The 23564-nt window shown below is 47.0% G+C and overlaps 1 protein-coding gene across 1 annotated transcript in view; it reads left to right on the top strand.

Moving 5' to 3' along the window:
- The window catches only part of LOC143988585 (ceruloplasmin-like), a 209706-nt gene that overhangs the window by 87365 nt on the left and 98777 nt on the right, over nucleotides 1-23564 (top strand). Inside the window, exon 10 of the mRNA XM_077488263.1 lies at nucleotides 3439-3589. Coding sequence (XP_077344389.1) covers nucleotides 3439-3589 — 151 coding nt within the window. The remainder of the gene's footprint in view (nucleotides 1-3438; nucleotides 3590-23564) is intronic.

The following is a 23564-nucleotide window of genomic DNA, read 5'->3' as shown; positions in this document are numbered from 1 at the left end:
CTGTCAGCGCTGTATGTCACGGTGCTGCTGTCAGCGCTGTATGTCACGGTGCTGCTGTCAGCGCTGTATGTCACGGTGCTGCTGTCAGCGCTGTATGTCACGGTGCTGCTGTCAGCGCTGTATGTCACGGTGCTGCTGTCAGCGCTGTATGTCACGGTGCTGCTGTCAGCGCTGTATGTCACGGTGCTGCTGTCAGTGCTCTGTATTACGGTGCTGCTGTCAGATGCCTCTATCACGGTGCATGTGTCATTCCGGTATGTCACGCTGCTGGTGATCATCTCCTGCACCCTCTTCTTTGCCTACCCTGGTCCCTGACCTTCCCTCTCCTCCATTGCCTTCATTAGCTCCATAGTCCTGAATTGTTAGAACAATTTCCCAAATAAAATAAAAATGCTTGTAGTTATCGATCCCAAATTCACCTCATACATGTATTATGTCATTGTCCAGATGGTGGGACTACGTTTTACCCCCTAATAATTACCACGTGGCCGCAAATTCGACATGAAGGTTTGCAAAGTTCGCCTCCCATTGAAGTCAATGGGGCCCGCGGCGAACGTTCGGTTTCGCGAACGTTTGGGTCCGTTCGCATTTCGCGTTCGCGAAACGTCCCGTCGGAAGTTCGTCCATCACTATTGGCAAGGCATAACTAAATAGTGGGGAAAATGCTAATATATCTTTTAAAAACAAATGTACTGTAAAATTATAAACTTGCAGTACCTTAAAGGGGTTGTAAAGGTAAAAGTTTTTTCACCTTAATGCATTCAATGCATTAAGGTGTAAAAACATCTGACAATATCGCCCCCCCCAGCCCCCCCCCCCCCCCCCCCCCCGTTTTAATTACCTGACCCTCAAAAGTCCTGCGCTCGCCCCCGACATCCTCTTCGCCGCTCAGCCTTGCCGTTGATTGGTTACAGTGGATGGATTAAAAGCAGCACAGCCATTGGCTCACGCTGCTGTCAATCACATCCAATGACGCAGCATGTCGGGGGGTGGGCCCAAGTGATACAGTGAGCTGCTATGGCCGCCAGCTGTGTCACAGGAGCGGGCCCGCAAGCACTACACACCATGAGAGGGAGCTCGCATGAAGGTGTTGAGTCCTTGTGGGGGGGAGCCGAGACAGCCGCCGAAGGACCCCAGAAGACCAGGTTCGGGCTACTCTGTGCAAAACGAACTGCACAGTGGAGGTAAGTATAACATGTTTGTTATTTAAAAAAAAAAAAATTAGCTTTAGTGATCCTTTAATAGCGGGAAGTGTGAGTCAATAGAGCAGTATGTATTGACAGGGCAGTCAGTGCGCGGTATGTATTGACATGGCAGTCAGTGAGCGGTATGTAGTCACGGGGAAGTCAGTGAGTGGTATGTAGTCACAGGGAAGTCAGTGAGTGGTATGTAGTCACAGGGAAGTCAGTGAGCAGTATGTAGTGACATGGCAGTCAGTGAGCGGTATGCAGTGACAGGGCAGTCAGTGAGCGGTATGTAGTGACAGGGCAGTCAGTGAGCAATATGTAGTGACAGGACAGTCAGTGAGCGGTATGTAGTGACAGGGCAGTCAGTGAGCGGCATGTAGTGACAGGGCAGTCAGTGAGCAGCATGTAGTGACAGGGCAGTCAGTGAGTGGCATGTAGTGACAGGGCAGTTAGTAATATAGTAGTAATAGGGAAGTCAGTCAGCAATATAGTGGCAGGTTGCGGTGGTATAGTGGCAGGTTAGGGTGGTATAGTGGCTGGTTAGAGTAGTATAGTGGCAGATTAGGGCGGTATAGTGTCAGGTTAGAGTAGTATAGTGACAGGTTGTGGTGGTATAGTGGCAGGTTGTGGTGGTATAGTGGCAGGTTGGGGTGGTATAGGGCAGGTTGGGGTGTTATAGGGCAGGTTGGGGTGTTATAGGGAAGTTTAGAGTGGTATAGGGAAGGGCAGTATAGTGGCAGGTTTTGTTAGTATAGTGGCAGGTTAGGGTGGTCCACAGCAGGTTGGGGTGGTAAAGGGTAGGTTGGGGTGTTTTAGGGCAGGTTGGAGTGTTATAGGATAGGTTAGGGTGGTCTAGGGCGTGTTGGAGTGGCCTACAGCAGGTTAGGGTGGTATAGGGCAGGTTGGGGATGGTATAGGGCAGGTTGGGGTGGTATAGCGGCAGGCTAGGGCTGTATCTAGTAACAATGCGCTCGGTAATTTACTGCATGGCTGGTAATTTAAAACTCCCATGGCTGCTGTGTTATCTCCTCTGTCTCCTCCTTCAGCTGCAGGATCAGCCTGTGAAAGAGTCTTTGGGAGGAGTGAAGGAAGCAGCTACATGCACGGCTCTGCCCACCAACTCTGGCTGCCTCTGAATTGAAGATCCCAGAGGGACAACCAAAAATAGAGGACAGGGCCCCCCACACACACCGCTGCACCCCTCCCACACACACACCGCTGCCCCCATCCCCACAAACACAAACACCGCTGGGCCCCCTGCCAACCCGATGGTTAAGCAGTACAAATTTGCAAAGCTGAAAGAACGGGGAAAGTACAGGGTCACTGGGCAGTGCCCGCTCATTAATTCAGCCCGGTCAACCCCTCCAGGATGCTCAGTGTGAGCCAGTCCTCAATGAGAGTGCCTGATAGGCTACTGGGGGAGGGGGTGGATCTCTGTATGCCGTTATGTGCTTCTCTGAAGATCTCCCAGGGCAAGGGATAGGAAGGGCTGTGGATAAGAAGCACAGTGCTCTCCCCTTATTCCAGGGTGTGCTGATGTACTCATTCTGTCCTCTTTGCTCCCTGCTCCTCCTTAGCCATTATGCTGTCAGTGTCTTCGTAAGCCAGCCTGAGCCCAGCCTGGAGGCAGATCCCTCCCCCGGCCCAGGGGTCCCCTCTAGGTCACCGACAAACTTCTCAGCCCTCCATGTTCCACCTGACTCCCCTGCTGGCATCGCTCCACCATATTTAAGGGCTGACTCAGCCACCCTGCCAGGACATTCTGCCCTGGGATTGGCCAAGTTTCCTCAAGTATGCAGATCAGTCCTCCTGGCCTCCATCATCTAACTTCTAGAAGTTTCTCCAAACTTCCAGATTCAGGGGGAGGTACCAGAGACCTGCCTCTGTGAGTCATTAAGCACCTCTGTGAGTCATTAAGCATGACCTGCAGTAAACCCTGACCCAATTTCAAACTCACAAACTAACCATAAGTCATAACATAAATTTGCCTGCATTAACACTAGTAGCACATTAGTAGGGTGCTACACTAGTCTCAGCCAACATCTATCTATCTATCTAATCCTGTCAATTGCACATATGTATTTCCTGTACTTGGGTGCATCACAGTAGGGTCAATTCTTCAAAAGGATCTCACTGTTAAGGTGCCCAAACAATATTATATATTGCTTCCTACTGCATTATAAAGAATACCACTCTTTTCCTGGAGTCCAAGATCGGGAATAAGCTGACTTTCCTTTTCTACCTTTTGCAGACAGGTGCAGATAATGATTTTATAGTGATGCCTACTGTATTTGATGAAAACCAAAGCTGGTACATCCAAGATAGCCTCAATGAATTTACAGGAAACCCAGAGTCAGTGGATGTGGAAGATCCTGATTTCAAGGAGGCTAATACAAAACATTGTAAGTTTAGATCTTATCATATTCTTTCCAAAATTAAAGTAAAATAGTCATACAGTGTATCTGCGCAAAGGTTCACACCAGATGCAAGAAATGAGGGTGTGGGGAAAAGACTGCTCTAAACCACAAATCAATCAAAAGGGAAAAAATTGAAAAAGCTGCTAACACTTTAACCAAGTTAAACGTGAATAATAGATCAAAAAGTGTAGCGCTAATGTGTACAATAAAGTGAAGTCATACATCTATCTTGATGCATTAAAAGCTAATTGTGTAGAAACCACAATAAACACAGGTGTTAAAACACATAAAATACATGAAGCAATACAAGGTAATAAATAGTCCATAAAATTGTGGAAGTGAAGGAAACTCTTCTTATTGCGGTGACACCAAACAATCAAAAGCACCTGCTGCGAGAACGGTCTGTGGAGCCTTGGAGCCAAGAGTCAGGGATCCCACATCAGATTGAACCACCCTCCTCTTGGGTACAACACCAACCTCAGCCCCCATAGGATTACAAGCCTTTTGGACTCACTGTCGTATGGCATGTGTGTCCACCCCAGTTGGTAAGAGTGTTTGTTAACTTACTTTTGAAGCACTGATGAGAGTGACTACAGACAAGCTTCTTTTTCTGCTTTTGATTGTTTGGTGTCACCTCAATAAGAAGAGTTTGCTTTACTTCCACAATTTTATAGACTGTTACCTTGTATTGCTTCATGCACGTTATGTGTTTTAACACTTGTGTTTGTAGTGGTTTTTACACAGTTAGCTTTTATTGCATCAAGATAGATGTATGACTTCACTTTATTGTACACATGAGCGCTACACTTTTTGATCTAATATTAACAACAGATGTAGTCCAGTGCATTTTTAATCTGCATCGAAAATGCATGTGCATTCCATGTATTCCAATGGCCCTAGTTCACACCAGTGCAACTCAGTCCAATGCAGTCAACAAAAGTAGAAACTGCTGCATGTTTTCTGCATGGAACACATATGAAACATGACAAAAGGCTTAAAAAAAGATACTGGAACACATATGTCCCAAATTGGGATGAAGGAAAAAAAGAGGTAAAAAAAACCACACTGGAACATATCAAAAACGTGCATGCAGAAACGTATCCTAAATGCTGAAATTGTAAACTGGCCCTAAAACTGAAAAGAAGCTTTCAAAACTTTGTGCAAACGCTAATTGTGAAAAACATCTGCCAGCAGAAAGACCAATGTATAAGTTCTTATACTGTAATATGCGATACTGCAGCACTATTACATGTTTTTATAAACAAAATAAATGTGAAACTGCAACAATGGTAGTCAGGCTGCACCACAGAGACTCCTCAATCTATAAATGTAAATATAACAATGGTATATGAGACCGTTTTAACTGAGTAAATAAAAATAACAATTTTTTTTTTTTAAATCAGAGATAATGTTTATTAAATCTTAACAGACAAAGCACATACAACCGCACTACAAACCAGTGCAAAGATTCCAAGCAAGTCCGCTACAACACAAGGCACAATGCGCCCCCACCCCAAGAACATAACCATAGAATAGGCACATCCGCATAATATACATTACATCTATCCCTTCCCTAGCCTAAGAACCTATCCAGGATAAATTACACAGGAGCAAGACCTGGCATGGCTAACCAATCCCCCCATAACCTGTCGCATTTACTAAGGCTCCCTCTGTGCTGGAAGATTATTTTCTCCAGCCGAAGGGTATGCCCGTATTAAAGTACCCATTCGTTGTGGGTGGGAGTCATAATTGCCATAATTGCAAAAAGTCTACGGGCCTGGAATAAGGCTCTGTTCACTGATACCACTTGGAGTTCTGTCAACTGAAGGTCATCCTGTATACCCAAAAGACATCTGGTGGACTCAGGGGGAATTTTGATCTGAAATGCAGAATTGATGTTAACCACCTCTCTACAGTAGTGGTGGAGCTTGGGGCATCACCACAGCAGGTGAACAAGGTCCCCAGTCCCAGTAATGCACCTAGCACAGAGTGGAGTTTGTTGGATGCCCATGTGATGCAGCCGTAAAGGAGTATAATGAGCTTAAAGTACAATGTAAAATTTGTGAGAGCCTCTGAGCTGCATTAACAGAGATATGAAGGACTGAATTCATCCTCATTCATCCTCCAGAGGGCCCACATAATGCTCCCATTTATCTTTAGCATTGCAGGGATAACTTTGTATGTAGGAGGTCAGTAGCATACCATAACAGTTTGCAATAAAACCCTTTGTGTCTGCTACAGAATGGATATACTTGAATAAAGGTGTAGGGATAGAGTCCAAGTCTAGCTAGAGTAGCCAAACCCTGAACCAGCATGTCTGAGCTGCCAGTAGTAAAATTGCATTCTGGAAGGGAGGTGAAATGTGGTCTGCAAGTCTTCAAATGAGCAGAAATTGCCATTTCGAAAGACCTGCCTTAAGTAAGTGATGCCCCATCTCTTCCATCTCCCAGTGCAAGGCAGTTTCTTAATTTCTCCCTCCGCAGAGTTGCCGTATAGTGAACTGTAGTCCATAAAACGCGTAGTGCCCTGTAAAATGCACACCTTTAGCCAATGTTTTTGGATCAGAGAGTAAGTAGGATAAGTCCTATTCAAGGTGGCAAAGCAAGGGACTACTAGACCCCCTGGTATATTCTGAACCTTCATATGTTGTCTCATAAGGGAGTGAGCAGAAGGGAACAGTGAACTAGTGGTGTTAAGTCCACCCGTAAAGATCCCAATTGAAGTAAAAGAAAAATAGGATTTTTATAACAGCTTACCTGTCAAATCCTTTTCTTGGAGTACATCACGGGACACAGAGCAGCAAAGTAATTGCAATGTGGGTTTATAGGCCACCTTTAGGTGATGGATACTGGCACACCCAAGACAGGAAGTTTCCCCCCTATATAACCCCTCCCATACAGGGAGTACCTCAGTTTTGTAGTAAAGCAATATACATATATCCCAAAAGAGGGGAGGGACCTCTGTGTCCCGTGATGTACTCCAAGAAAAGGATTTTACAGGCTAGCTGTTATAAAAATCCTATTTTCTTTATCGTACATCATGGGACACAGAGCAGCATAGTAATTACTATGTGGGACATTCCAAAGCGATGCCATTTGAGGGGAGCGAGACACAAACAGCAGGGCGCCCACAGACTTGAGGACCTATACTGTTGCCTGCAGCACACTACGCCCAAAGGTGATATCCTCATGCCTTTTTACATTCACCTGATAGAATCTAGTGAATGTATGGCCTGAAGACCAAGTTGCGGCCTTGCAGACCTGAGTCATGGAGGCTTGGTAATGCACTGCCCAAGAAGCACTAACTGCTCTGGTGGAGTGCGCTTTGACTTCCCCTTTAAGCCATAGGCCTGAATAATAACTTGCCAAAACTACTTATAAATAGTAGATTTTGACGCTGCCTGTCCTTTCCTAGGAACTTCTGGCAGCACAAATAAAACATCAGTCTTCCGGATCTGAGAAGTCGCCTTTAAATAGACCTTGACTGCTCTCACCACATCAAGGGAATAATAGGATTTTTAAATACAGCTTACCTGTAAAATCCTTTTCTTGAGAGTACATCATGGGACACAGAGCCTTCCTTACATAGTGGGTTAGATAGGCACCTTTGGTGATTGGACACAGGCTAACCCCAATTAAGGAGAATTCCTCTCCTATATCACCCCTCCCATATGGGAGATACCTCAGTTTTGTAGTAAAGCAATAGGAAACCACGTAAAACCCAAGAAGGGCGGGAGCTCTGTGTCCCGTAATATACTTTCGAAAAGGATTTTACAGATAAGCTGTATTTAAAAATTTTATTTTCTTGATCATACATAACGGGACACAGAGCCTTCATTACATAGTGGGATGTCCCAAATCAATGCTCAGTTTGAGGTGAGGGAAACACAGATCAGAATTATAGACCGCCACGGACTAGAGGAACTAAACTGCAGCCTGCGGTACACTGTACCCGAAGGCGGTATGCTCTTGCCCTCTTACATCCACCTGATAAAATCTGGTGAATGTATGGACTAATGACCAAGTCGCAGCCTAACAGATCTGAGCCATGGAGGCCTGGTTATGCACTGCCCAAGAAGCACTAACAGCCCTAGTTCAGTGCGTTTTCACTTGAAAAGGAGGAGTCTTCCCCTTTATACCATAAGCCTGAAGAATAACTTGTCTGATCCATCTCGAGAGAGTGGATTTCAATGCTGCCTGGCCTTTTTTAGGGCCTTCTGGCAAGATAAATAAACAATCAGTCTTTCTTATCTGAGAGGTTGCCTGCAGACAGATACTGATTGCTCTTACCACATCGAGAGTGTGCAAAGGTTCTTCTTCCGCGGACTGCAGATTTGGAAAAAAGGATGGTAGGATCACATCTTGATTCCAATGGAATCCTGAAACCACCTTGGGTAGTTAGGACCTATTAGGACGCATCACTACTCGGTCCTTGTGAATAATCAAATAAGGTTCCTTGCTTGAAAGAGCTGCTAGCTCTGAAACTCTCCTGGCCGAAGGATATAGCTATCAAGAAGACTAATTTCTTAGTCAAAAGTGCTAAAGAAGCCTTGTGCAAGGGTTCAAAAGGCTGTCCCTGTAATGCAGACAGAACTAAATTCAAATCCCATGGGCACACTGGAGGTTTGACTGGAGGTTTTAATCGCACGGTCCCCTGAATGAAAGCCCGGACAAGTGAATGTGATGCAAGTGGCTTCTGAAAAAACACTGACAAAGCTGAAATCTGAACTTTGATAGTGCTTATGGCCAAATTCATTTCTAGGCCTGACTGGAGAAAGGCCAAGATCCTGCTAATGACATACTTTCTAAGATGCCATCCCCTGGGTTCACACCAGGAAACATATGCCTTCCAGGATTTGTAGTAAATAAGTTTGGAGGCCAGCTTTCTGGCATTAACCAGAGTAGAGAGGACTGACTCCGAGAGTCCACAGTCTTTCAGAATGTGGGTCTCAGCAGCCAAACCATCAAATTCAGACGGTGTAAAGCAGAATGGTAAGTTGGACCCTGTGAGAGTAGATCTGGCCGGAGGGGAAGTATCCAAGGCCTGCCTACTGCCATATTCTCGATCTCTGTCTACCAAGGTCGTCTGGGCCAAGCCCCTTTTGACTCTTCCCAGGAACCGCGGCAGAAGTGGATTCGACGGGAAGGCATAAATTAGATTGTACCGATCCCAGGAAATTATTAGAGCATCCGACCCCTGAGCAAGTACATCCTTTGTTCTCGACACAAACTTGTCCAGCTTATTGTTGAATCTGGACACAAACAGATCTACATCCCCATTTGTGACATATGGTCTGAAGAGCCCATTCTCCTGGGCATAATTGCTGGTGGCTTAGAAAATCCGCTTGCCAATTTTCCACTCCTGGGATGAAGACTGCAGAAAGACAAAGAACATGCCTTTCTGCCCAAGCAAGTATGCGTTTCACCTTTCTTTGTGTTCCAGACTCCTGGTGCCACCTTGGTGATTGATATAAGCCACAGCCGTGGCATTGTTGGACTGTATTCGAATAGGGTGACCCTGTAGTCTGTAAGACCAGTCCATGAGGACCATGTATATTGCCCGAATTTGCAGAATAGTCTTTTGGTCTTCATCATTTCTTCATCTTCCCTGCATGCATACTTCTTCCAGCACTGCTCCCCAGCCTGTCAGGCTGGCGTCTGTGGTTATGATTTTTCATGGAAGTGGAAGAAATGTCTTGCCTTTTAGAAGGTTCCTGGTTTGTAACCACCAATTGAGACCTTTGCGTATCCTTGGGGATAAGCACATAGGAAGATCCAAGGCTTGGGGCTTCTTGTTCCAAGCCGCAAGGATGCATCTCTGTAAAGGCCTTGAGTGAAACTGAGCAAATGGAATGGCCTCGAAGGAGGCGACCATCTTTCCTAACCGTCTCATACATAGCCGAATGGAGGAACTCCTTCTGCTTAACACTAGATGAACCAGAACCTTTATGGCCTTGGCTTTTGGCTCTGGTAGAAACACCTTGCCTTGAGCGGTGTCTATGATCATGCCCAGGTATTCCAACCTTGTTGAAGCTTGCAAGGAAGACTTTTCTAGGTTTATAATCCAACCCAGGCTTTCCAGGTGTTTTACTGTTTTGAGAACAATGTGGTTCAGGTGCTCTACTGTCTGCTCTATGAGTAGCAAATCGTCTAGATAATATCACGGTTATGCCCTGAGCTCTTAGGTTTGCTAAGAGAGGGTCTAGAATCTTAGTAAAAGCTTGAGGAGCTGTAGCGACACCAAAAGGAAGGGTCATAAATTGAAAATGGCGCTGATCTACCGCTAACCTTAGATATTTTCGGGGAGCGGGAAATATCGGCACATGAAGATATGCATCCTTGATATCTATTGATGCCATAAACTCTCCCCCTTGAAGGGTGGAAGCCACAAAACGGATTGACTGCATTCAGAAGGATCAAATGTGTAGAAATTGATTCAGATCTTTTAGACCCAGAATGGGTCTGACATCCCCATTTGGTTTTGGAATGGTGAAGAGATTCGAGTAAAACCCTGAACCCTGTTCTTTTGGGTCCACTTCCACTATCACCCCCTGGGACAACAAGTGATCTAAGGTCAGAAGTAGCGGTCTTCGCTTTACTGGATCTTTGGAGATCCTTGACCTTAAGAAGCAAGATGGTGGAATCTCCTGGAATTCTAGCTTGTAGCCCAGAGATACTAAGGAGACTACCCATCTATCTTGAATCTCTTCCCGCCAGGCTTCTGCAAACTGCAGAAGCCTTCCCCCCACCCAGCCGAGTGGGGGCACCCCTTCACAAAGAAGCTTTGGGGCTCTGCTTGGCGGGCTATCGCCCCCAAGTCTTTTTCTGCCACTGGGTGTGACTTTGAGCCTTTCCTCTAGAGGTAGATTGTGAAGGCCATTGCCACTGCTTAGAGAGCCTGATGCTCCAGGGGATGGAGAAAGAGAACGCCTGAATGATGAACGTTTATTCTTTTTGATTGGTAAAAGTAGATTTACCACCAGTAATTTTTTGGATGAATTTATCCAAGTCATCCTCAAATAAGCGTTCCCCTTTAAATGGGAATCCAGTCATATATTTTTTACATGAAAGCTCAGCTGCCCAATTTTTGAGCCTAAGGGACCTTCGCATGTGTACCAACAGGAAAGATAAACGTGGTGCTTGTTGGACGGAATCCAAAATCGCATCAATCATAAAGCACAGAACCTGGGGAAGGTCTGCATAGTTCTTCACTTCCTCACTGGGAAGGAGGCTAAGCATTTGGTTAACTGGCTCCTTGAGGAATTGACACAGCCCCACCGTTGCGACTGTAGCTTGGACTACAGCGCCAGCCATGGAAAAGGAGGCTTTTAATAACGTTTCCAGCTTTTTATCAGTTGGATCCTTAAACACCTGAGCATTATCCAGAGGACAGGTCAGGTTTTCATTCACACAAGAGACAGCCGCATCCATGGATGGGACCTCCCACTTCTTGGTGAAACTTTCCTTCAGAGGATAAAGCGTAGAAAACCTTTTAGGAGGAGAAAACCGTTTATCGGGATGCCGCCAATCCTCATACAACAATTTAACCGTTAAGGGATGAATTGGAAAGGAAAAGGCAGTCTGTGGGATTTCCCTGACCTACAGGGAAGAAACCGAGGATGTAGCGGCCTCAGCAGCAGGTATTCTAAAAGTGGTACGCACCAATTCAGTGTAATACTGGACCTGCTTCTTGAGTGCCTGAGAGGAGGAAACTCTTTCCTCTTCTTCTGATTCATCCAACTGCTCTTGATCCCTATCCCATGATAGGGATCTCTCATTGTCAGAGGAATCATCTGAAAGAGGAATTGCAGCAGAGGGAGGGGATCTACCCCTTTTTCTGCTATCTATTAAGGAAGCAGAAATAAAATGCATGATTCTTTCTTCAAAACCCTCCAATGTAGCCTTAAGGGAGACTTCTGTGACATACACTGGGGCTGCAACATTAGGGGAGGCTGCAAAACCTGACAAGGGCACTGACTCATCCAGTGAGGCTGGCTCCAGTCTTTCAGGGGGGGATGGTAACCTACAGGCATCTTTAGAACCCCTAGACATAGGCAGTGATATTTTAGTGCCTTTGTTACCTCCCCCTGAGACCCACTTATGAGGCGACACAGTCCTAAGCTACAAGCAGAGGTACTAGTACAAAGTGCAATCACTGTTGTGCTACAAGTCTCACAATACACACATATGCTTAAACTGCACAACCTGACGCTGAGTAGGTGTCTTAGGATTGCCTGGATCCGACCCCTTAGGATGCTTACTGCCCACAGCTCTGTGTCCATCCGCTTTATAGAGCTCTCACACTCTGGGCTCTTTAAATTTACCACTTGGTGCCTGCGCAGTGGAGCATCGTGCACGCCGCATGTGCACGGCCCCGCAACCACACCCACCCTCTGTTTTGCTGATTGTATGTAAAAGCGCGCCCCCCTGTGCATGCGGACAAGCTGGTGGCGTCCGCGAACGAGGAGGAGCAAAAAGGACCACATTTTGGAGCCCCGCGGGACCCCCAGACTAAGTGGGACCCTTATTTATAAGATCTGGCAGAGCCTGCAGCGGAGGATGTGAGGGGTCCAGAGACTGGCTTCACTGAACGTGTATCCTGGAAAGGCATGTAAGTATACACCAGGTTGCTCTTTACTCCCTCTAGTGGCGGAAACCAGGTAAGACATGCAACTACTCTTGTGAAGAAATCCATAATATGCAATATAGATAGGATTAACTTCTCTTACCTGTCCCCGTCACAGGAACTGCTGAAAACAGACAGTTTTCAATCTTCACCCATCACGGCAGGTAGCGTTGTGCCAACCTTCAGGGTTTTTCGGGTTCCTTTCAGAGGAACTTCTTACCTGGACCTGTAAAAGACTCTGCTAGAACTTTTGTGCCACTGTTTTAATAGTACACCAAGTCTGGTTTTCCCAGAGCCCAGTCTTCCATAGGAGAGGAATTACAGGCAAAACCTTGTTTCTTCGGATGACGAGGCCCGGGTACCATATCCTCTTGGGAGTCAAATATTGGCCCAAGATATAGATCTGGTTAGTATAGACCCCCGCAGGGACCTGCATAGAGTTTTCTTCAGAGCACATGTTTTACGTGACCAACCACCTTAAACACTGGCGAAAAAACTGAGGTACCTCCCATATGAGAGGGCTTATAGTGGGGAGGAATTCTCCTTAATTGAGGTTAGCCAGTGTCCAAGGTGTCTATCTAACCCACTATGTAATGAAGGCTGTGTGTCCTGTGATGTATAATCAAGAAATAGTGATTTCTCTTTCCTCGAACAGGGATCTGGAAAAAATGACGGTAAGACAATACCTTGGTTCAGATGAAAACCTGACACCACTTTAGGCAGAAAACTTGGTTGAGGACGCAACTTGTCCTGGTGAATAATTAAATATGGCTCTTTACAAGAAAGAGCAGCCATCTGTGATACCCTTCTTGCAGAGGATATAGCAACCAAAAAAATGAATTTCCTTGTCAGAAGGACCAAGGGAGTATACTGTATCGGTTCAAAAGGCTGTTTTTATAACACCGACAAAACTAAGTTTAAGTCCCAAGGGTTCAAGGGTGATCTAACTGGCGGATTAAGCAGCATTACTCCCTGCATAAAACCCCAGACGAAAGAATGCGAAGCAAGTGGTATTTGAAATAATACCAATATAACCAAGACTTGACCCTTGATAGTACTCAAGGCTAGCTTCATCTATACCCCTAATTGTAGAAAGGCAAGAATTCTACCTATGCTATATTTCCAAGGATGCCAACTCTTGGATTCACACCAGGGAACATACACCCGCCAGGCTCTCTAATATATGATTCTAGAAGCCGGCTTCCTTGCATTGATCAAGGTAGAAAATACCGGCCCGGAGAGCCCACGATTCTTCAGAATGTGGGCTTCAATAGCTAATAGACATGTGCATTAGTTTTCGTCCGAATGCATTTTCGTCCGAATTTCAGCTATTTTCGTTTTCGTTTTGACAAACGATAACGAGAGCACAAAATCTGAAAAACAAAAGATCCGACATAAATAAATGCTTTATTTTCATTTTCATTGTTACAACAGTTCGATATAGAATAGGAGATTCGACATGACTCTGACAACAATCTGTGTCTATAGAACCTGTGGTCGAATGTGCCTAACCTTACCTCTATTAGTCCAAGATTATATAGAGAAAATATTCGACAGAGAAAAAAGATTTGACAGAGAGAAAAGATTCTGCAAGTTACTGTCCTAAAAAGTGTTTGGGGACCCGGGTCCTGCCCCAGGGGACATGTATCAATGCAAAAAAAAGTTTTAAAAACGGCCGTTTTTTCGGGAGCAGTGATTTTAATAATGATTAAAGTGAAACAATAAAAGTGTAATATTCCTTTAACCACTTGGGTACCGCGCTATTGCCGAATGACGGCATTAGCGCGGACCTAGATTTCCGGGACTACGTCTATTGACGTCGTCCCGGTTACGAGCGGCCTGCCCGCCCCCTGAGGGGCGCGCGCGGCGCGCTCTGTGATCGGCGAGTCCGTGAGACTCGCCTGATCACCGATCCGTGTAAGGGGTCGATCCCGACCCCTTATCACGTGATCAGCTGTCAGCCAATGACAGCTGATCATGTGATAGAACGGACCCGGTAATCGGCTATTATTCCTCCTCGCGCTGACAGCGCGAGGAGAAAAAAAAAAAGCCGATCACCGGCGGCCGTGATCGGGACATCAGTCCCGATCACGGCCAGCAATGAAAGTCACCACATGCCACCTGCCAGTGCCCACCTGCCTCCCGCAGTGCCATCCTGAAGTTTAACAAAGTAAAAGTAAGTGCCCCCCGTCTGTGCCCATAATGCCCACAGTGCCACCCACAGTGCCACCCACAGTGCCACCCCACAGTGCCACCCCACAGTGCCACCCACAGTGCCACCCACAGTGCCACCCAATCTGCCTCAAAGGTGCTGCACCCCAGTGCCGCCCATCAGTGCCCAGCAGTGCCACCCATCAGTGCCCAGCAGTGCCGCCCATCAGTGCCCAGCAGTGCCACCTATCAGAGCCACCTATCAGTGCCACCTATCAGTGCCCATCAGTCCCATCTATCTGTGGTACCTATCAGTGCCCATCCGTGCCACCCATCCGTGCCACTTATCCGTGCCACCCATCCGTGCCATCTTATCTGTGCCCATCTTTGCCCATCAGTGCCGCCTTATCTGTGCCCATCGGTGCCGCCTTATCTGTGCCTATTAGTGCCGCCTTAACTATGCCTATCAGTGCCCACCAGTGCAGCCTATCAGTGCCCACCAATGCAGCCTATCAGTGCCCACCAATGCAGCCCATCAGTGCCCACCAATGCAGCCTATCAGTGCCGCCTTATCAGCGCACTTCAATGAAGGAGAAAAATGACCCGTTTGCAAAATTTTATAACAAACTATTAAAACATGATTTATTTATTTTTTTTTTTTGCATCTTTTTTTGTTTGTTTAGCAAAAAATAAAACTCCGAGCTGTAACTAAATACCACCAAAAGAAAGCTCTATTTGTGGGAAAAAAATGATAAAAATTTCATTTGGGTACAGTGTTGTATGCCCGCGCAATTGTCATTCAAAGTGCATCAGCGCTGAAAGCTGAAAATTGGTCTGGGACTGAGGGGGGTTTAAGTGCCCAGTAAGCAAGTGGTTAAATTTCGTAGGGGGGGGTTGTCTATAGTATGCCTGTGAAGGGGCGCATGTTTCCCGTGCTTAGAACTGTCCCTGCACAAAGTGTCATTTATGCAGGAAAAAAAGTCCTTTAAAATCACTCGCAGCTATTATGAATTATTAGCTCCGTAATACAGAGAACACTCATTGAAAGTCATTGATAAAAAAAAAAAAAAAAAAAAAAAGCGTGGGGGTCCCCCAAATTCAATTACCAGGCCCTTCAGGTCTGGTATGGATATTAAGGGGAACCCTGCCTCAAATTTAAGAAAAAATTTGACGTGGGGTTCCCCCTAAATATCCATAACCAGACCCTTCAGGTCTGGTATGGATATTAAGGGGAACCCGTGTCAAATTTAAAAAAAAATTGACGTGGGGTTCCCCCTAAAAATCCATACCAGACCCTTTATCTGAGCACGCAACCTGGCAGGCCGCAGGAAAAGAGGGGGGGACGAGAGAGCAGCCCCCCTCTCTCCTGAACCGTACCAGGCCACATGCCCTCAACATTGGGAGGATGCTTTGGGGGTCTGTGACCCCTCAAAGCACCTTGTCCCCATGTTGATGAGGACAAGGGCCTCATCCCCATAACCCTGGCCGGTGGTTGTGGAGGTCTGCGGGCGGGGGGCTTATCAGAATCTGGAAGCCCCCTTTAACAAGGGGACCCCCAGATCCCGGCCCCCCCCTGTTTGAAATGGTAAGGGGGTACAAAAGTACCCCTACCATTTCACAAAGAAAGTGTAAAAAATGGTTAAATAAAACAAACACACTTTTGAAAAATTCCTTTATTAAAAATAAAAAAATAAAAAAAAGATTCCAGCGGCGGTAATCCACTCTTGATATCCAGCGACGGACGGTCATCTCTCCAGCGATGGCTCATCTCATCCAGCGCAGCGAATCCTTCATCCTTCTTCTGTCTCCGTGGAGGAGACACTGCAGGCATTCCGGCGGCTGACGTTTCTTATATACGGAGGGCGGGGCCACCCGTAACCTGACCCGCCCCCCTCTGACGCAAGGGGAAACCCGGGGTTCCCTGTGACGTATGGGTGACCCCGCACCCCTCTGATGTAACACAGGCAGGTTTCCGTTACATACCTGAAGGGCCTGGTAATTGAATTTGTGGGACCCCCACGCTTTTTATTTATTTATTTATTTATTTTTTTATCAATGACTTTCAATGAGTGTTCTCTGTATTACGGGAGCCGACAATTCATAATAGCTGCGAGTGATTTTAAAGGACTTTTTTTCCTGCATAAATGACACTTTGTGCAGGGACAGTTCTAAGCACCAGAAACATGAGCCCCTTCACAGGCATACTATAGACAACCCCCCCCCCCCTATGAAATTTAAAGGAATATTACACTTTTATTGTTTCGCTTTAATCATTATTAAAATAACTGTTCCCGAAAAAACGGCCGTTTTTAAAACTTTTTTTTTGCATTGATACATGTCCCCTGGGGCAGAACCCGGGTCTCCAAACACTTTTTAGGACAGTAATTTGCAAATTAGCCTTTAAAATGAGCACTTTAGATTTTGAACGTTGGAGTCCCATAGACTTTAATAGGGTTCTAAAGTATGCTATATACTAGCTCCGTCGAATCTTCTTTATACATTCGACAGACACCATAAGCCTTCAAAGACAGATTCGACCGTAATTCATGTGGATATATTGTGGAAATATTTTACTCTGCACATGTCTAATAGCTAAGCCATTAAACTTAGAGTTTGTAAGGTAGGATGGGTCCCCTACCGCCATCTTTATCTTTACCTTTACCTTGTCCTTGTCACAAAAATGTCCAATTTCTTGTTAAACCTGGATGCCAAAAGATCTATGTCCGGGATCCCCCATCTTTGGCATATAGCCAGGAAGATATCGGGGTAAAGGGACCATTCCCCTGGGAACAACTGCTGGAGACTCAAGTAGTCCGCCTGCCAATTCTCTATCCCTGGAAGGAAGACTGCTGATAGACAAGGTACATGCTTTTCTGCCTAGCCTAGGATATGGTTCACCTCTTTCTGGGCTGCGTGACTTCTGGTGCCCCCTTGGTGATTGATATAGGCCACTGCTGTGGCATTGTCGGATTGGATCCTGACAGGACAATTCTGTAATCTGAATGTCCAGGACCCCAGAGCCAAGCATTCCACCTGAATCTCTAGGATATTGATGGGCAATGCGGTTACGGTCCTGGACCATTTCCCTTGGACAGTTGTCTTTCCCTCTTCCAGTACTGTTCCTCAACCCGAAAGGCTGGCATCTGTCGTTACCACCTTCCAGGTAACTGGTGTGAAGGATGTCCCTTTCTGCAGATTCTTGGTTATCCACCACCAACTGAGGCTCTGGCGCACCTTTGGGGACAGATGCATGGGGAAATCTAGAGTTTGGACCTTTTTGTTCCAAGCAGATAGGATGCTGTTTTGCAACAGTCTCAAATTAAATTGGGCATAGGGAACCAATTCGAATGAAGCCACCATCTTTCTTAACAACCTCATACAAAGGCGAATGGAAGGATCTTTCTTCGTCCTGACCACCTGGACCAGCTCCTTTATGGTGATGATCTTTGCCTGGGGCAAAAACACCCTTTTCTGGGCTGTGTCTATGATCATACCTAAGTACTCCAGCCTTTTTTGTGGTTTTAGGGAGATTTCTCTAGGTTGAGAATCCAACTTAAACATTCTAGGTATTTGACTGTGCTGATCACGCTTTGTTCCAAGCGGGCTACCGACCAGTCTACCAGCAGCAGGTCATCCAGGTATGCCATGGCTGTTATACCCTGCTCTCTTTATTCTGGCCAGAGGCGGGGCTAGTACCTTTGTAAATACCCGGGGTACAGTAGCTAGACCGAAGGGCACAGCTACAAACTGAAAATGGTGCTGTTCTACCTCGAACCGCAGAAATTTCTGGTGAGCGGGGAAAATAGGCACACGCAGGTATGCATCTTTGATGCCGATTGATGCCAGAAGTTCCCCTCCTTGTAGGATGGAAACTACTGACCTGATCGACTCCATGCAAAAGGAGTGAATATTCAGGAACCGATTTAGATCTTTAAGATCTAGAATGGGTCTGACATCTCCATTTGATTTGGGCACCGTGAAGAGGTTTGAATAAAACCCTAACCCCTGCTCCTCTGCAGGGATTTCCATGATCACCCCTTGAGATATCAATCGATCCAATGCTAGAAACAGATTTCCTTTTCCCTGGATCTTTGGGAACGTTTGACCCCTGAAAACAAGGTGATGGGAACTCTCGTTTGTAACCTAGAGTTATTGTGGAGATGACCCATCCGTCCTGAATCTCTTCCTGCCAAACTTCTGAGAATTGCAGAAGCCTTCCCCCCACCCGAGCAAGCGGGGTTGTCCCTTCATAAAGAGGTCTTATAATTCTGTTTTGTAGGCTTTCGTCCCAAGACTTCTTTTGTCCCTGGGCTTGACCTTGAGGTTTACTTCTTGACCCTGACGGCAGAGGCCGTCGAGACTGCCTAGAGGCTGATGCCCCTAGCCCTGGGTAAGAAGCCCGTTTAAAGGAGGAACGTTTACTCCTTTTAACTGGAAAAAGGGTACTTTTTCCACTAGAAATTTTTTGGATGTATTTGTCCAAATCATCCCCAAACAGCCGTTCCCCATGAAATGGAAACCCAGTCAAGAGTTTTTCATTTGGTGCTTCGGCTGACCAATTTTTCAACCACAGGATCCTACGAATATGTACTAGCAAAAGCGTAAGGCGAGATGCCTGATGAATAGAATCCTTAATGGCTTCAATTGCAAAACACAATGCCCTTGGCAGTTCGGCTAGGTCTCAGGCCTGTTGAACAGGGACCACTTTGAGGGCCTTTTTAAACTGGTCTTTTAGGGATTGACTGATGCCTATTGCAGCCACTGCAGGCTGAGTTACTGCACCTGCCAAAGAAAACAAGGTTTTCAACAAGAATTCCAGTCTTTTATTTGTTGGATCCCTAAGCATTTGAGCATTGTCTACTGGACAAGTTAGGCTTTTATTCACACAGGATATAGCAGGATCAACTGCTGGTATACTCTATCTTTTGGTGAACTTTTCATCCATGGGATAAAGTGCTAAAAACCTTTTAGGAGGGAGATGATGCTTATCTGGCTGAGCAGTCACAAGCCAATAAAAGAAGGCAATCAGGCTCTGTGTCTAGAGACAACAGTGCTGGTCATGGACGTGGTGCATCGTCATCAGCACATGGCCATGGGACACGCTTGTCCTTATTTTAGCATTTCCCATTTACGCATCATGCCGAAGACTTGGTAGAGTGGATGACCAAGCCCTCTTCATCCTCCTCATCCTCTCTCACCCAGGCTCAGGGTACTAGCAAATCAGCTGCCAACGCATCCTCTTCCCTCGTCTCAATGTCATCATCGGTCACGCCTTCCCTAGACCCACCATGTCCTCCTGAGGAACTGTTTGAGCACAGTGTTGGGTACATGCTCCAGGAGGATGCCCAGTGTTTTGAAGGCTCTGATGATGATACTCAGCTAGAGGAAGGCAGTAGCGTGAGCGCAGAGAGAGGGGATGCTCAAGAAGGACAGCAATCTGGCAGTCATGTTCCACAAGCTGCAGCATACTGCCAGGTTTGCTCCAGTGATGAAGAGGGAGGGGATGATGAGGTCACTGACTCCACGTGGATGCCTGATTGGAGAGAGGAGGAGGAGGAGGAGGCACATCTCCAATGTGGCAGGATTCCCTCTGGGGGCCAGCTTAGGGGCAGCACACGGACTGAATCACACTGCAGAGCTTCGCCTGTTCAGGGCGCTGCCTCTGCATGTTATTCCAAAAGTTCTTTGGTGTGGGCCTTTTTTGAGACGAGTGCATCAGATCGCACTGCTGCTATTTGCAACATATGTCTCAAGTGTATCTCGCGTGGCTAAAACATCAGCCACTTGGGCACCACATGCTTGACCAGACATATGTTGACCTGCCATGCAGCTCGTTGGCAAGCGTACCTTAAAGACCCGCACCAAAGAACAAAGCAGACCTCTCCTTGCTCCTCATCAGCTGGGATCTCCAACCCCACTAGACCTTCAGTCCTCTCTGAAACCTGCACTGAGAGGAATGAAGGTGTAGAATTAGGTGTGTCACAGCCAAGTGCTTGCGGGCACTCTGCTAGCAGTACACCCACATCCGATTGTAGCAGGCAAATTTCCCTGCCCCAGCTGCTGGACCGTAGAAAGAAGTTCACTCCCAGCCATCCACATGCCCAGCAGTTGAATGCTAGCTTGTCTAAATTGCTAGCACTTCAACTGCTGCCTTTTCAGTTGGTAGACTCGGCCCCCTTCCGTGAGTTTGTGCAATGTGTGGTTCCTCAGTGGCAGGTCCTCAAACTCCACTTTTTCTCACGGAAGGCTCTCTACCGGCATGTGGAAGGCAATGTCCTTGCCTCGCTGGACAGGGCGGTCAGCGGTAAGGTGCATATTACCGCTGACTCATGGTCCAGCAGGCATGGACAGGGACGTTACCTGTATTTGGGTCACTCTTCTGGCAGCTGGGAAGGATGCAGGACAAGGTGCAGTAGTGTTGGAGGTTGTTCCGCCACCACGCCTCCAAAATGCTACTACTGGTTGTGACACACCTCTCTCCTCCACCCCCTCCTCTTCTTCTTCCTCCATGGCCTCTTCCAGGGCTCTATCCTCGGAACCAGCGGTGCTCCGTAGGCGTTCCAGGGGCTACGCAAGTACGCAGGCAAAAATATGCCATGCCGTGCTTGTGCTGGTTTGTTTGGGGGACAGGAGCCACACTGGGGCAGATATTTTGTCAGCTCTGCAGGGGCAGGCCGAGAGGTGGTTGATGCCACTCCAGCTTAAGCCAGGAATGGTGGTTTGTGACAATGGCACCAACCTCCTCTCCGCCCTCTGACAGGGACAACTGACCCATGTGCCCTGTGTGGCTCACGTCCTTAACCTGGTGGTGCAGCGGTTCTTGGGCAGGTACCTGGGCTTACAGGATGTCCTGAAGCAGGCCAGGAAAGTCTGTGTGCATTTCCGCTGATCATTTAATGCGAGTGCTCAGCTGGCTGAGCTCCAAAAGGAGTTGAACCTGCCCAAGAACCGCCTAATATGTGACATGCCCACCAGGTGGAACTCAATGTTGACCATGCTGCAGCGGCTGCACAAGCCATCAATGAGTACCTGTGCGACTATGGCACCAGGACAGGGTCAGGGGAGCTCGGTTTTTTCTCACCACGCCAGTGGGGCATGATCAGGGATGCATGCACTGTCCTGTCACCATTTGAGGAGGCCACAAGGATCATGAGTAGTGACAGTGCATGCATCAGTGACACTGTACCTCTTGTCCACCTGTTGGAGCATATGCTGCGTGGAATAATGAACAGGGCACTTGAGGCAGAACAGAGGCAGGAAGAGGAGGATTTCCTTGCCTCTCAAGGCCCCCTTTATCCAGATAGTGTTCCTGCTGTCCCGCCCATCACACAGGATAAGGAGGAGGATTGTGTCAGCATGGAGGTGGAGCCTGGCACTCAGCATCAGCAGCAGCAGTCTTGTAGGGATGATTTACAGTCCCAAGAAACCCGTGGACTTCTATGTGGCTGGGAGGAGGTGGCTGCGGATCATGTTGTCCTTAGTGGCCTAGAGGACTCCGGACTGAATGCCTCAGCTAACCTACATTGCATGGCCTCCCTGATCCTGCAAAGCCTGCGGAAGGATCCTCGTATTCTTCGGATCAAGGAGAGGGACCATTCCTAGCTGGCCACTCTCCTTGATCCACGGTACAAGGGTAAGGTTTCAGACCTTATCTTGCCGTCGCAGAGGGAGCCGAGGATGAGACATCTCCGGGAGGCCTTGCAGAAAGGTCTGTGCAGAGACTGGGAGGTTACAAACACCTGGTCCTGGACAACGTGTTGCTGAGGCTTCGGTCAGAAGGAGTGGTGGAGAAGGTGGCCGTCTGACCAATGCGTTCAGACTATTTTTTAGTCCGCAGCCCTAAGGTATGATCGGTTCCAGCAACCATCGCCAGCGTCTGATTTACATGGTGCAGGAATACTTAGGGGCAAGGTCAGACTTGGACACCTTTCCCAATGAAAATCCTCTGGCTTACTGGGTCTTGAGGATGGATCACTGGCCAGAGATTGCACAGTATGCAATTGAGCTACTGGCCTGTCCTGCATCCAGCGTTCTTTCGGAACGCACCTTCAGTGCTGCTGGTGGCTTTGTAACCAATCACAGGGTGCGCCTGTCCACCGACTCAGCTAATCGATTGACCTTCATAAAGATGAATCGGTCTTGGATCACCACCAGCTACAAAGCACCTGAAGCTGATGTAACCGAATAATTTGTTTTGAAATGTCACATCCCTTCAAGACTGCCTATGCTGATGCTGAGTGACTGTCCTGTTATGTTGACTGACTATCCTCTTCCTCCTCAATGATCCCGCTGATATCTTCAAAGAACATTTTTGGTTCTGGGTGATGCCACCAGCCCAATTTTTCAGCCCCTGTTTAACAGGGGTGTGTAATTACAATTGATGCAATGCTTTGCAGCAGGGCTCATTCCTGCACTCCAAATAGAGTATATGGGAGAGGTTGCAGTGTCGTGGGACCAGCACCAGCACCTAAGGCACAATTTTTCAGCCTCTGCTTAACAGGGGCATGTAATACAATTTTTGATGCAATGCTTTGCAGCAGGGCTCATTCCTGCACTCCAACTAGAGTATCTGGGAGAGGTTGAAGTGTTGTGGCACCAGCAAGCAGTGCCTAAGGCCCAATTTTTTAGCCCCTGTTTAATTCTTGATATAATATTTCACAGCAGGGCCCATTCCTGTGCCCACCGAGAGTAACTGTGAGGACTTATAGTGTTGTGGCACCAGCACCACCACCACAACTAGCAAAGGCCCAATTTTTCTACCACTGTTCAACAATGGCATGTAATCACAATTCTTGATATAATCGTTCACAGCAGGGCGCTCTAACGCCCACCAAGAGTCACTTTGAGGGCTTACAGTGTTGTGGCAACACCAACACCTTGTTCTGCCATTTCTGCAGAGCATGTAGGGCAGGACCCTACTTTCAAACATCCAACTTACAAACGGAAGGAGACAACAGGAAGTGAGATGAAAAAAGATGGACAGCAAAAAAAAATTATACAGGGGTGATAACCCCTTCCCATGTTTTCCAAAAAGATTAAAAATAGATTTGAGCTACACTTTCAAAATGTACCAGTTCAAAATTACAAACAGATTCTACTTAACACAACAAACCTACACAGTCTTTGTCTTGTTTGCACCGCCTGTATACTGCTGTTCTGAGTATATAGGGCCTGGGGGCCCCAT

This window comes from Lithobates pipiens, unplaced genomic scaffold, assembly GCF_037356315.1.
Source record: "Lithobates pipiens isolate NorthernLeopardFrog02 unplaced genomic scaffold, aLitPip1_a1.2 Scaffold_18, whole genome shotgun sequence".
Classification (NCBI taxonomy): Eukaryota; Metazoa; Chordata; class Amphibia; order Anura; family Ranidae; genus Lithobates; species Lithobates pipiens.
Note: the sequence above shows the minus strand (reverse complement) of the source record. Positions and strands in the feature narration are given on the sequence as shown.